Source organism: Montipora foliosa, chromosome 2, assembly GCF_036669935.1.
Source record: "Montipora foliosa isolate CH-2021 chromosome 2, ASM3666993v2, whole genome shotgun sequence".
Classification (NCBI taxonomy): Eukaryota; Metazoa; Cnidaria; class Anthozoa; order Scleractinia; family Acroporidae; genus Montipora; species Montipora foliosa.
Genome location: NC_090870.1, coordinates 26,340,026 through 26,354,150, shown reverse-complemented (window position 1 = coordinate 26,354,150; position 14,125 = coordinate 26,340,026). Strand labels below are relative to the sequence as shown.

Below are 14,125 nucleotides of genomic sequence, written 5' to 3'. Positions count from 1 at the left end.
CCTAACTACGTTCTAATCAGTGAATGTTTTAGTGGATAAAAACCCCTAAGGTGGAGGTAAGGTGGGGTCTACTGTCAACACCATTAAGGAAGCCACTAAGGTCGCTAGTGAAACTGCTGCAATTACAATTAAATAATAGCTAAACAGGCTTTTTAGAAACCCAAAGCTCTGTATTACTTCTCGGAGTGACTTTAGTACACCTTAGATCATTTTTGTAGTTTCGTGTGCTCGGTAATATAAGTCATTTTCTTCTAATTGTTTTTATAGCCATAGTTTCAGTCTACTTGTATCGACGTTTTTGAAGTTTAATAAACAAATGTTTTGCTTCCTTAGTGAGGTTATAGATCAGGAACATTAAATGAAGCAATTTTAGCCACTTCGAGCGGTCTTCACATGCAGCGTCCATAATACCGAAATTCAAGAAGCAGACGTTAACAACTATTCTTCTGACAGCGAATAAGAACAAAATGCAGTTGAAGTATAGTAAATGATTTACTAATGTGAAAGACTGCTATGAAATAAAGTGCGTGAATAAAATCTATTGTTTGGCTAGGTGTCAAGAATGTCTGGAGTGAATCACAGGTCATCGGAGGAAAGTAATGGTAATTAAGGTCGCGCAAATTGACGCGCTACTTATAAGGTAGTCCACGTGTGACAGCATCCATTCACCTCCCCAAGGAAAACTGTTTTTCCTCGGGGGAGGCGTACGGCTTCAAGTAGGCTAGTTGTTTGGTGTTGTTTAGGTAAATATGCTTTTTATCCCTAAGAATCACTTAATTCGGGGAAACATGAGGATCGTTTTTGAACAGGGACGAACTGGTGCAACGGTAAGTCATTTGGCTGGAGGGCGCCGCATGGCTCCTTTCACCGTGGCACGGCGATGCGACGGCCACCCTTTCGTGGTCTTCGTTGGGGTTGACGCATTACTGGCAAACAGCTTTGTGGACGGTTTTGACATGCATGAAGACATGAGTGCTGGCGAATATGCGTCAGAAAATAGATCCCGCCCATTGACAAGGCATTTTGCTAAAAGACAAGCAGCGACAGTCTAACTTGATTGGCCGTTTGCCTGACGCAACATCCCCACGTCAACATATTTTTGATCCCAAAAGTATCGATTTGGTCATTCCGGCTCACGCAGTGCACAGAGCAGTGTACCTCTCGATCTCATCTCTACGGTTTCTCTCTTTCATATCAAGCAACAAGATGGCAAATGTTGGGCTCTATTTCCTGTTTATCGCGGTTTCGTTTGCTTCTTTTTCAGAAGCACAAAAACCCAGCGATCTCACTCTATCCGCTTGGCACTGTAGTCCAACGATAAAGGTGTCCGTGGAAGGTGACAAGTGCGACTTGTGCGAGGCAAATAAACAACTCCAACAAGACATCGACCACCTGAGGAAAGAACTTCAGACTGTGAAAAATCGAAGCAGTCAGATTCAGCCAGGTAAAACACAATTACTTATGAATAGATTTAGCTTTTAGGCTCAGTTAATGTAGCATTTTACCGTTAATCGAGAAGGTGATAAAATTGAGCCCCCAAAGCCTTCGAGTTTTTTGTTCAGGCTTCTTGATGAAAAGACATTTGCAATGATTTTCTAGTTAGGTGCAAGGATCGCTCAATGATCGCTCCATCATTTTATCTGCTATAGCCTTTTCAATACGCCAAGTGATATATTGACCGCATATCACAGATCCTTTAGCCATTTCTTTCAAACATGTAAAGTGAAGAATTGTCGGGAAGCATTCTCTTAATTTGTTAGAAATCCACGACAATTCAGTTAGTACTGTAAAAGTTTTGACAACCACACTGTTCGTATCTCACAACCCTTCTCGGGCAAATCACTACTACTCGCTGCCAGAAATGGGAACTCTCTGGCTATTTTTGCTTAAGCGCACATTATATAACGAAAGTAAATCTCGTTGGTTTTTTGTTCAACGCATTTCCGATCTATCAACAGAAATTGAACTCTATTGAAATACTAATTAATCAATATTCGACATAATCGTCCAATGAATAAAGTTTTCAGATTTACTACATGATCTGCAACGTAGAGAATTCATGATCACATCCTGCCCTGACACGCCCGATTTTATTTTTCCGCATTGCAAATTAAGTTCTTAGACAGATATAAACGTCAAATCGCCTTTATTTTTCTCGCACTTGAAATTCAAGACTTCATCACACGCGAAGTTGCTCTGTTCCCTTTAATTTTTTTCCGCAATGGAAACTGAAGTCTTGCTTTTTCTTTCTGTAAAAGTTTTGACAACCACACTGTTCGTATCTCACAACCCTTTTCAGGCAAATCACTACTATTCGCTGCCAGAAATGGGAACTCTTTGGCTATTTTTGCTTAAGCGCACATTATATAACGAAAGTAAATCTCGTTGGTTTTTTGCCCGGGGGTGGGACTCCCATATGAAACAGACGGGGATGCTCGTCGGAAATTTTGAATTTAACCCCTAAAGGAGACCAATCTAGGCGTGGCTTAAGCAAATTTTGACCCCTAAAAGAGACCGTTTAAAAACACAAAAATACGACATGCAATGAGTTTTAATGATAAAAAGGCATTCTGCACTATACTAGGCATATTACGACCAAATAGCACAAGGCACAACAGAATACATGGAGCAAACTGGATACGGTCTGCGTGCGTACGAACGACCATTCTCCAAACTTTATTAGGAGTAAATATATTGACAATGTAATTCGCAAGACACGAAGGATAGGAGCCAAGGCTCACATTGCTCCCTAAAGGCTGCGTAATCATAAAGTAACGTAAACTGAATAAACACGAAAAAGCATGCATGGAATACGGCAAATAAATGACGAATGAGCACGGAGGCCAGAAAAAACCTTCAAAAACCCCAACACGAGGAAAAAACTGGAAATCTGGATAGGAACCAAGGCTCATTCGCCAGCCTTTCCTACGAGGCCTCACAACAAAATACAATGCCTATCCGACGCAAGGCAAACAATGCAAAATCAAACGAATCTACAAGCCCATTATTTTGGTCACATTTAACAAGTCTTCAGCTACATGCTTGACGTATCGCTTCTTTGTTTTAGGACATTTCCAACCAGCATGCTTGTCTAAAAGTGTCTCATTGATAGCTCTACAGGCAGGATGTGAAGCTGCCCCTGATTTGATACTATGCGTCCCGAAAATGGAAATATCGTCAACAAAAGGACCAACAAGCTTCTTAAATTCCAGCAAGATCGTAGAATAAGAAATACCGATGCTTCCATGAAAACGCTCGCCTGACTTAGACTTAACAATACGCCTAATCAAAGGAAAATGAGGATTCTTAGGCTCTGGTAAAAAACTAACCAACCTCTCAGTGACTGCTATAGGACAAGTTAAATTTCCCGATCTAGCTATGACCGAGGTATGACCCTCTCTGATCTGATCATTCTTTCGTTTCGGCACAAAAATAGACATTCGATCGATCCGTAAATAAAGTAATATCTCCGAGTTTCATGGATAATAACTCGTCAATCCGGAAAAAACCGGCGAAACCAACCAGTAATATAAATAAAAAGCGAATATGGGCCAAAGACTCGCTAGAGCTATAATGCTCGGTAATAACTTGCAACAAGTCAATGGGAAGCGGTTCTTTCGGTTTGATTGGTCTACCCAGCTTCCTTCTGGCACCTTCAAGCGACGATTGAACCAAAGGGTGGTCAGTAGGACAGCATTCAATGCCCGCCAGCTTGTGAGCCCAACGTATACTGTAGAACAGACCTTCGATTGACGAGATTCCCGTTCCTTTCCGGAGGGCCGCATGGCACAGCTCCGTGATAAACAGGGAGATTTGAAGAGGCTTGGCTGGGATGACTGGAACGCCTATCTTGGAGGATGCCCACCTTCGCCATCTGGACCAGCCGTTATTGTATTTACAGAGGGTGGAAGTCGCCTTGGATTCTAACTGAAGATCGAGAAGATCCGGTAACAAAGACTGAAGAGAGGGATCTGTAAGGGACGGTACTTCTCGCCATGAGCCGACCTGCAAAACATCTGAAGCACAGAAAACGCAGTCAACGCAACAAGACCATGTCTGGCAAGGGTATAATTATAGTTTTTCTGTAATATTAATGCCTAAGAATTAGAATTAGGGGGACAAATATAACTCGTAAACTCCAAAATGACGAAAGGGATGAGAACGAATAAAGCGGCCAAAAAGCCGAAACACGAATAAATTCTGGTATAGGAGCATACATGCAAAAATTCAAAGGAACTCAAAAATGGAGCCATCACTCGGGCTCTAACTAGGCAAGCGTGCATAAAAAACTCCCAAAACGAGACGAAAGGTATGAAAAATAGAGCAATCCACCGACCAAAATGGTGACAAGACCATAAATAGGGAAAACGTGCGCTAAAAAGGCACCAAACATGACTCAGGCACAATACGCCATGTCTCCTAAATGGAGCAATCAATCAATTTACACACCCAAATGGTGAAAAGGCCAAAAATAGGCAAAAGTGCACTAAAAGGCACCATACATAAAAATCATAAGTCGAATGCTCCTAAACGGAACAAAAACTCAAACTACACACCTAAATGGTGACAAGCCATAAATAGGCTATACAAATTGAAGACGCAAGGCCAACATCCTGAACGAAGGACATGAACTGAATGCGGAATCCTTGGACTTGTAAATTTCCATTTGTCCCGGACCCTCAATGAGCAGATTGTCAATCCGAGGGAGAACAAAAACATCTTTAACAAAGCTCTTAAATCTAGAAGGAGTGGAATGCAAAAAAGGCCAGAAGGACGCTGATGGCCATTCAGGTATAACCAGGGTCCCAAACCCGTTACAAGCTTCAAGCTTTCTGACAGAGCGCACTATCAAAGAGACTGGAGGGCAAATCCAATTGATCTCACAACTCCAATCTTGGGCAAACGCGTCTACTCCGCAACTGCCAGGCGAAGCAAATTTGGAGTTAAACCTGGGAAGTTGGGCATTATAGTAAGCAGCAAACCGGTCGACGGTATGAGGGCCCCACTTAACATCGATATCTTGAAAAACTGCTGGATTCAAAGACCAATCGTCCTTGTCGACAAACCTGTTCAGAAGGTCGGCTCTCTCATTAACAGAACGAGGAATCCACTGCGCGTCGAGAACAATGCGCTTGGCTAAGCAAAGCTGAAAAATGTCGATTGCTAACGCTTGAAGATGTGGTTTGCGACTGCCAACTAAAACAATTCTGGCGGCATTATCATTGTCCGTAAAGACTTTCACTTTCGTGCTCTCCAACTCCTTGGCATAGGATGCTAACACGTAGTATATTGCCTTAAGCTCCCGATACGTAGAACTTTGGCCCTTGTCATCGGCAAGCCACATGCCGCTGACAGAAGAAACGCTAAGATTGGAAGAAAACCCCCCGAATGCGACATCACTTGCATCGGTAAATATCACGACGGACGAAGTAGGAGGTGGCCTAATCGAATAGCCATTGAAACAGTCAATGTTCAAATACCAAAACTTCAATTCTACCATCAAACTAGATGAAATAGGCAATATAGAATCCCAAGCTGATCTGGAATCAATGGCAGCGTACATTTGCCTAGTGAGTAATCGAGCAATCGGCCCAACCGCATGGTAGATAGAATTTACCTATCCCGCAATCTTGGCTAAATTCCGGAACGTTACGAAGCCGTCTTGAATAGCAGTCTAATATTGCTTTGAGCTTCGCTACTTTCTTTTCTGGAACTCGGAACTGCATTAAAATCGTGTTAATTACGAAACCTAGCCACTCACCAATTTGTCTGGGCGACCAGCACGACTTATCTTCATTAACGACAAATCCGCAAGAACCGAGATCTTTACGCTGAATAATACTCGCTGCTTGAGCGGAACAATTATCGGGGAGACTGCCTAAACCATCGTCTAGGTAGACAAAACTGACGTGACCCATCGAACGCCAACGCCTTACAAGAGGCCGCAGCAATTTCGTGAAGCAAAAACAAGCACTGCTAAGCCCAAAAGGAAGCACTTGAAAAGTAAAATATCTGAGAACACCATTGAAATTCCAAGCAAAACCCAAATAGCTTTGATGGTCCGGATGAATCCTGACATGATGGTAGCCCGACTTGAGGTCCCAGGTAAAAAACCAGTCACCCTCATCCAAAACCTCAGACAGAGATCGCAAATCTTCATACTTGAATTTGGGCAAAACTAGACATTGATTAATATGCCTCAAATCTATCACCAAACGAAGCTTTTTGCCTTCGACAACAGAGAGTGGGTTCACGCAAAAGGCGAGGCGCTGTGCTCCTGAATACAGCAGTTAGCTAGTAACTCCAATATAGCTCGCTGCACAAAATGCGGGCGATCGAGCGAAGATTTGTTGTTTACAAGAAAACAAGGCGACGGGTATTGACCAAAAGGTAATTTATAACCTTCCCGAATGATACTTAAAACAAAGTCCGGGGCCTGCAAACACGTTTCCCAGAAATATGCTGATTTCTCCAGTCTCCCCGATACACTCGAACAGGTGGTCTCCGCAACAAATTCGCCTGCCGCACGCTTATTAAACGAAGGAAATAAATTGGAATCCTCATCAACCACTTCAGCTAGTCAATCACGCCCGCCTCTATCCACGTTTCGTCTACAGGAGGCGCTGAGGTGCCCAAACTCCCCGCACTGTAAATTTTATCGTACAAAATAAATAAATAAATAAATAAATATAATATAATAATAATAATAACGAATAAATAAAAATAATAAAAGTAAAAATAAATATAAACAAAATTAAAATACATTTCCACTCCAAAAGCGGCTGAGAGCATGAAAAAATTAGTCTACTGGACTGAAGTCGTTCGCAGTACAGACCGAAGTGAAACGAATCGAATATGCTAACCGATATATACTAAATGCAAATGACTTGCAAGTAACTTGACAATGCAAAGGACAATAAATAACATTCCAATCGTAACGTGCAGAAAGCAATTATTTGCTTTACTGCGTACCGCAAATAATTTCCCATTCTGCACTATACTAGGCATATTACGACCAAATAGCACAAGGCACAACAGAATACATGGAGCAAACTGGATACGGTCTGCGTGCGTACCCGAAGTAAAAGAACAAAGCTAGTGAAAAAAGTAACCAAAGCGGTATACTCAACTTAAAACAAGGTCCTAAGCGTCTAGGGCGTGGCTCGAAACGATCATCACTTCTCTCGTTCCTAGAACTGTAAGACGACGAGGTTCGGTACGATGAGGAGGCGCTGCGTTGCGGTCTGCTTCGCTTCTGTTTCAGCTTTTCCTTCACCTTCCTCTCCGCCCTCTTCTCCGAGCGATACATTCGTTTCTCATCATCTGAATCGGACGCCAACTCGTCCGATAGGTACTCGCTGACTGTCAGCCAACCGAATTCGCTCTTGTCAGCTAATTTAATGGCCTTGATACGTTTAGAGACTAGCTTCGTACCTTCTTCCAAGGATCGTTCCACTCGTTCATGAGCGCCGGCCTTGAGCGAGTCGGTGGCATCATCAAACTTCTCCAAGACGTCGTGAGCGTGATCTAACTGCTGCTGATTGCCCTTTCTCTTGCAGATGTACCGGTCCAAACGAGCCTTCTTAACTGCGTTAGTCACGGTAGAACTGTTTTGTGCTGAAAACTTCGTGGCAAAAGCACCCAAACGGCTCTCAATTACCTCGGTTAAGTTGTCGGTCAAATTGGCAATTGATTCGTTGACCAAAGCCTTCACAGCACTCCGCGAAGCTTCGTCTAAAGCTGGATTGCTTCTGGAAGAATCATCATCCGCAGGCATGATGTCTACTGGACTGAAGTCGTTCGCAGTACAGACCGAAGTGAAACGAATCGAATATGCTAACCGATATATACTAAATGCAAATGACTTGTAAGTAACTTGACAATGCAAAGGACAATAAATAACATTCCAATCGTAACGTGCAGAAAGCAATTATTTGCTTTACTGCGTACCGCAAATAATCTCCCATAATCATCGAATGCTTTTATCTAAAAAGAAAATTTAAAAGGAAATTTGACTTCTGTTTCTCTTCGCGTAATTCTGCGTTACTTCGCGGAACCCCAAACGAGACCTTGGTGGCATAAAATATTGGCGCTTTGCCCGGAACACCCTAAGCGAGACCAAAATCCAAAATTTACACCCCTAAGCGAGACGACGAGCATCCCCGTCTGTTTCATATGGGAGTTCCCCCCCCCCCCTCCGGGGGGGTTTTGTTCAACGCATTTCCGATCTATCAACAGAAATTGAACTCTATTGAAATACTAATTAATCAATATTCGACATAATCGTCCAATGAATAAAGTTTTCAGATTTACTACATGATCTGCAACGTAGAGAATTCATGATCACATCCTGCCCTGACACGCCCGATTTTATTTTTCCGCATTGCAAATTAAGTTCTTAGACAGATATAAACGTCAAATCGCCTTTATTTTTCTCGCACTTGAAATTCAAGACTTCATCACACGCGAAGTTGCTCTGTTCACTTTAATTTTTTTCCGCAATGGAAACTGAATAAGGGGCGCCAATTGTAAATAAATTATTTACCTCGATATTCTCAATTTTTTCATTATATAGTAAATAATATTATTTGATATGATACCATACTTTATTATTTGATATAATAAATCCTGATTTCAAATCAGTCGTTTATTATTTGATGTAAGGAATCCTGATTTCAAATCATGTGTTTATGATATAATAAATCCTGGTTTCATATCATGCGTCTATGATTTGAAATCACGACTTCATGATTTAAATCTAACCTTTAGATTTGATATCAGAGAAATCATGGTTTAACTTAATAAGTATGATTTAACTTAATACCTAATCGGCGCGAGCGAGTACATGTGACAAGTCACACGATCATCTATTGCGCGGGAAAACACAAACATGTCGGATGAATTTTCAAGGTCAATTGCTTCTGCCATATCCCAGGCAATCCCAGGCAGTTCAAAGGGCGGTCGATGAGGCTCTATCACTTCTTCCAAATCAGGGAGTCACTTCAACCAGTTCAAGCTCCACCTCAAGCTCGACCTCGACCACCACATCGAGCTCCAATTCAAATTCTCAAGAGGTACGTACATGTGCTGGCCGACAAACGGTCATTGTGTTCGTCTGGAATCTCGTGTTTTATTTAATACTGAATATTTGGCCATTTTCATTTTTCCTGTCTTACTGTAGTGTTTGATGCTGGTTTCTGTGGATTGCATGTCGTTCCAGCAGTTCAATAAAAATTGCGTTTGGAACAGAAATCCCCCGGCTTTTACACATTGTATTTTCTCACCGTTGCGTGACTTTGTTGATAGTTGCCAATTAACCGGAAGTTAGTTGTGACAAGCTGTAAGGTTTCGTTTCAAGTCGTTGAGGCGCATGCAACGGTGAAAAGTGTAAAAGGTGGGGGATTTCTGTTCCAAACGCAACTTTTATAGAGCTTCTGGAACAACATGCAATCCACAGAAACCAGCATCAAACACTACAGTAAGACAGGAAAAATGAAAATGGCCAAATATTCAGTATTAAATAACACACGAGATTCCAGACGAACACAATGACCGTTTGTCGGCCAGCACATGTACGTACCTCTTGAGAATTTGAATTGGAGCTTGATGTGGTGGTCGCGGTCGAGCTTGAGGTGGAGCTTGAACTGGTTGAAGTGACTCCCTGATTTGGAAGACGTGATAGAGCCTCATCGACCGCCCTTTGAACTGCCTGGGATTGCCTGGGATATGGCAGAAGCATCCGACATGTTTGTGTTTTCCCGCGCAATAGATGATCGTGTGACTTGTCACATGTACTCGCTCGCGCCGATTAGGTATTAAGTTAAATCATACTTATTAAGGTAAACCATGATTTCTCTGACATCAAATCTAAAAGTTAGATTTAAATCATGAAGTCGTGATTTCAAATCATAGACGCATGATATGAAACCAGGATTTATTATATCAAATCATAAACACATGATTTGAAATCAGGATTCCTTACATCAAATAATAAACGACTGATTTGAAATCAGATTTATTATATCAAATAATAAAGTATGGTATCATATCAAAAAATATTATTTATTATATAATGAAAAAATTGAGAATATCGAGGTAAATAATTTATTTACAATCGGCGCCCCATAACTGAAGTCTTGCTCATTTTTCTTCGCATTAGTGCTCAAGAAGTAAGTTTTAGGATATACTCTGTGTGCCCTTGTAATAAATATGCCAGCCTCGATTCACCATGCAAAATTGACCCCACTGTAACAAATCAAAGTGCCGACACAAGGACCTCTCACAAAAAAGCTAACTCATCTTCCCCAGATTTTCTTCTATAGCTCTGAGCCAAAAACGTTTTAAGGTCAGGAAATATTTTCTTCTTGTGTAATAGCATTTGTAGCTTGAAATGCCGCAACAAATAGATGAGCAAGACACATCGAGGTGCAATCACTCCTGTAACATGATCATTTAAATGAAATAGTATTGTTTCCTACTCAGAGGCGGTATTTTTAGAATAAAAATTTCTCTTGTTACAGATATAAATAATTAATAATATATAGTTTTTTGTGCAGTACAGTAGTTAGCCTGCAAGCAGGCTCTTCCGTTGAAAATGGCGCGTGGTCGAAATATAAGGGCTTGGTATCTAGTCAAGAGAGGAAGAGCCTGCAGCGATCTCTTCCTCTCTTGACTAGTTACCAAGCCCTTATATTTCGACCGCGCGCCATTTTCAACGGAAGAGCCTGCTTGCAGGCTATACAGTAGTTAGCAGTATTTTGCACAAGAGAAACAACTTAGTAAGATAACAGGGTGAGTAGGTGGCGTGGGGATGGATGAATCTATACAAGCTGTACGAAAATGCTTTCTGTTATGTGTCTCAACAGGTTTCCCTACGAGGGAATTCGACCTTTATTTCACCAACGTTGGAATCAATGATTACGTTATCCATCATGGTCTGGAGGTAACCAGTGCTTTTACGATTTGCTTCCGAGTGCGTACCACTGAAAAGACATCCAAGTATCTGTCAGTCGTGAGTTACAGCCTGTCAACGAACTACAATGAAATCCTGATGGGCAAGATGTCAAATATTCGGTTTCACGTCAACGCAGAAGCAGTGTAAGGGAAAAAGTCAAGATCATATCAATATATCGTAATCGAATTTTTATGGCGAGGCATTCGTTTAGATTTACGGTTTGCAATCTCGGGTGGGTTTAATAAGTGTATCAGGTTTCTGACCAATCATGTCTGAGAGCTATTCAGGAGGCGAATATAAGCCCGAGCTAACATGTTCTCGCCCCCCTTTGAGTGCTCACCATCACAGAGTGATCATCGTTTGGCTCTCTTCGGAATTCCACATTTCCCTTCACCCCCTCCACTGCCTGCCTGCCATTGTTTGTATACCTCTCTTTTCATGTGCTTTGTGTTACTCTGTGATGCGGGGTAGTCCTTTGAACTGAGTAAACTCCGTCGCCTAGCGGTGGCCAAATTTTTACTCCAACCAAGACTCAATCTCTGGTGTGTAAACGCTCTTTCGGAATGAGTACGTCACCACGCGGCGAAGCTCTTGGTCGCGCAACGCACTTAATGTTAATCGAATTAGTAATGCATTGTTATAAGAAATAGGTACGCATTGCGTACGTGTGGTAGAGCAGTAACTTACTCCATAACTGTCAACGGAGCTACGTTTTGTTTTCCATAACGTAATATGTAGCTGTAATAGTACACGATATTGTTTTGGTATCGTAAATCATTATAGTGCCATCGTAGATTTCTTCGGAAAATAGCTTCCTGAGAAGACACGTAGTTACTAGTAAAATACTAAACCCAGAGAGATTGAAAATTGAGAAACATTGGCTTCCAGGCTGACATGAAGTTCAACTTCTTTTTCGCAACAAGTTTAAGCGTGTGCTCTGAGCGTCTGACAGTTTCCACGACAAAAGTTCAAGGAAGTTAACCCTTTTCCAATGGGGGTGAGTATCTGGATGGGAAACTTTAAAATATACGACTTGCTACTAGAAACATAGGACCGACAATTATATTTTAACGCTCAAAAATACGAACTAAGCAAGCTACAGAATTTATTAGCCTGCCTTATGCAAAACAACTATTGATGCAAAAGTAAATAAATACTGATACACACTCTGTAGGAAGAGCGCAAGGACGTTTTTAGGAAGTGTCGATCGAGAGAAAAAAATTGTCACCAGCAACAAAATTTGCGACATGAAAACAACATAAATATTTTGCCTCCAATATAAAAGTTGCCATCATCGAAAAACGTTTTGGGAAATTTTTGCTACTTTCGATTTTTCTATTGTACTTTTGGCTGCACAATTAAATCGCAAAATCGAAAGTGACATCGATTTCACCGGCCGCCTGTGATCAAATTTCCTTGCGTGTTACTATCAACTGGATTCAACTGTGACAAAATGACGGCAAGACATGGGATTGTTGTTTCGTTGGTTCGCTTCTTTTTTCCTTTCAAGTGTTGTAAAGCCACGATGCGAGAGGAAATGTGTGAATTCAACACAAAAGATCACAATCGTCCAACTCTTGCAGTTGACTATTGTTTCTGCAAAGTCAAAAATTCACTCTCCTAGATCAGGTTACTAATCACCAGGTAATTCCATTGTTTGAAATAGAAGCTGCTATATTATTCATCCGCTTCACAAATTCTTGCCGCTTTTGGGGCCATTTGTTGAAATTCAAGCATGCTTCCAACGGACCCGTAAAAAACCCTGTAAGTTGCAATTTTCGCCGACACCAAAGTTTGTTGGCCACCGAACAAAGTTCAAAGGAAGCCCTCGACTTAAACTTGTTCCCGGGGTTTCTCTTCTCTGCCTCAAATTAACGACAATGCAGGCAGAGAAGAGAGACCGTGGGAAGAGGTAACTGATATAAAAACCCACGCGTTTTTCCCTCGAAAGGAAACCACAGGGTCAATCCGGGAAACAGAACTGACAGTATTTTATTCCATGGTGGGAGTACGCTTTTATGGCAAAATTTCTGTCTCTGGCCGCTTTCACAGGCAATTTGTGAAAACTAAGGTGCGATATTTTACTGTTTCGTTTATTCTGAATGAAGAGCTCATAATTTCTATTACCGGACAAAATTTTTGCGCACAGCTCCGTGGGAATTTTAACACAAACAATCTTATCGATCACAATGATAAAGATGAACATAGTTTTCTACAGACAGCCCCGATGACATTGTGTGTAGTGCGCTTATAAAGTGTACTACCACAAATTACAAGCACAATTGAGAGGCTTGACTGTTTGATGACATTTAGTGCCATTCACCTGTAAACTTGGAGACTTGCTGTTATTTGCACTCGTGTTACAAATTGATATATGAGAACTCCACTCTATTTTAGGCAATAAGAAGTGAGTATTTTTTCATGTATCTTGTTAAGCATGTAAACCGTGTTTTGGCATTGTTCATTTGTCAACATCTGCTTAAGAAAAGTACAGATTTCTATCAGGAAAGGTCACTGGCAGGCTTACTTTCATTTATTGGCCATAATTTTAAAATGCATGTTCCTGACTGATGGTTCTGATTAACTGACCAATGTCGTCAATGCGAAACCAACACAGAAGCAAAAGTAGATTCCTTTCAACACTGAAAACTGAAAACTGTTTCACAAGTGAAAATCAATGACATTTTTTTATCTTTTTCGCAGAGATACCGGTGTATCTGTTGATGACGGTAACTGGCATCACGTTTGTATCACATGGGAGAGCACGAATGGCTCTTGGAAAGTTTACAAAGATGGCAGCGTGCAAGCCCAAGGGTCTCAGTTGAAGACTGGTTATAAAATAAAGACCAACGGAATCCTCACTGTCGGGCAAGAGCAAGATTCGTTTGGTGGCGACTTTGACCCAACTCAAAGTTACCTCGGAGAGCTGACGGGCCTCAATATCTGGAACCGAGTTCTCTCTTTAAGCGAGATCTTGAAAATCTCGAAATCGTGCCATGTGGGGCAGGGTAACGTCAAGAAATGGTCTGATTTTAAAGCAGGAATAAGAGGCAATGTAAGGGTTATCTCCCCATCGGCTTGCGAAGTGTAAAATTCACCTTTAGTTGTCAGGCATTGCTGCATGAAAGCATCATGAATCATTCTTTTCAATAAATGTTTTGCCGTGTGTTA

General features: G+C 41.4%; 2 protein-coding genes and 1 pseudogene across 2 annotated transcripts; 1 reads left to right on the top strand and 2 right to left on the bottom strand.

Annotated features, from left to right (window-relative positions):
• The first annotated feature begins 1,127 nt into the window (after positions 1-1,127).
• Positions 1,128-14,125, top strand: LOC137992742 (neuronal pentraxin receptor-like). The gene is made up of 3 exons (XM_068838240.1): positions 1,128-1,444; positions 10,866-11,097; positions 13,658-14,125. The coding sequence occupies exons 1-3, from the start codon at positions 1,207-1,209 to the stop codon at positions 14,043-14,045; spliced, it is 858 nt and encodes a 285-aa protein (XP_068694341.1). The 5' UTR covers positions 1,128-1,206; the 3' UTR covers positions 14,046-14,125.
• Positions 2,575-6,989, bottom strand: LOC137987127 (uncharacterized; annotated as a pseudogene).
• LOC137992743 (uncharacterized) lies at positions 3,885-8,361 on the bottom strand. Its single transcript, XM_068838241.1, has 2 exons — positions 6,764-8,361; positions 3,885-4,016 (listed from the first exon to the last, which is right to left on the bottom strand). Exon 1 carries the CDS (start codon positions 7,775-7,777, stop codon positions 7,010-7,012), a length of 768 nt encoding a protein of 255 aa, XP_068694342.1. The 5' UTR covers positions 7,778-8,361; the 3' UTR covers positions 3,885-4,016; positions 6,764-7,009.

Excerpts from the sequence above, each read along its gene's own strand:
- LOC137992743 (XM_068838241.1), bottom strand. The coding sequence starts at position 7,777 with ATGCCTGCGGATGATGATTCTTCCAGAAGCAATCCAGCTTTAGACGAA.
- LOC137992742 (XM_068838240.1), top strand. The coding sequence starts at position 1,207 with ATGGCAAATGTTGGGCTCTATTTCCTGTTTATCGCGGTTTCGTTTGCT. Across the intron at positions 1,445-10,865 it reads AAGCAGTCAGATTCAGCCAG|GTTTCCCTACGAGGGAATTC; the intron begins GTAAAACACAAT and ends GTGTCTCAACAG. Across the intron at positions 11,098-13,657 it reads CACGTCAACGCAGAAGCAGT|AGATACCGGTGTATCTGTTG; the intron begins GTAAGGGAAAAA and ends TCTTTTTCGCAG.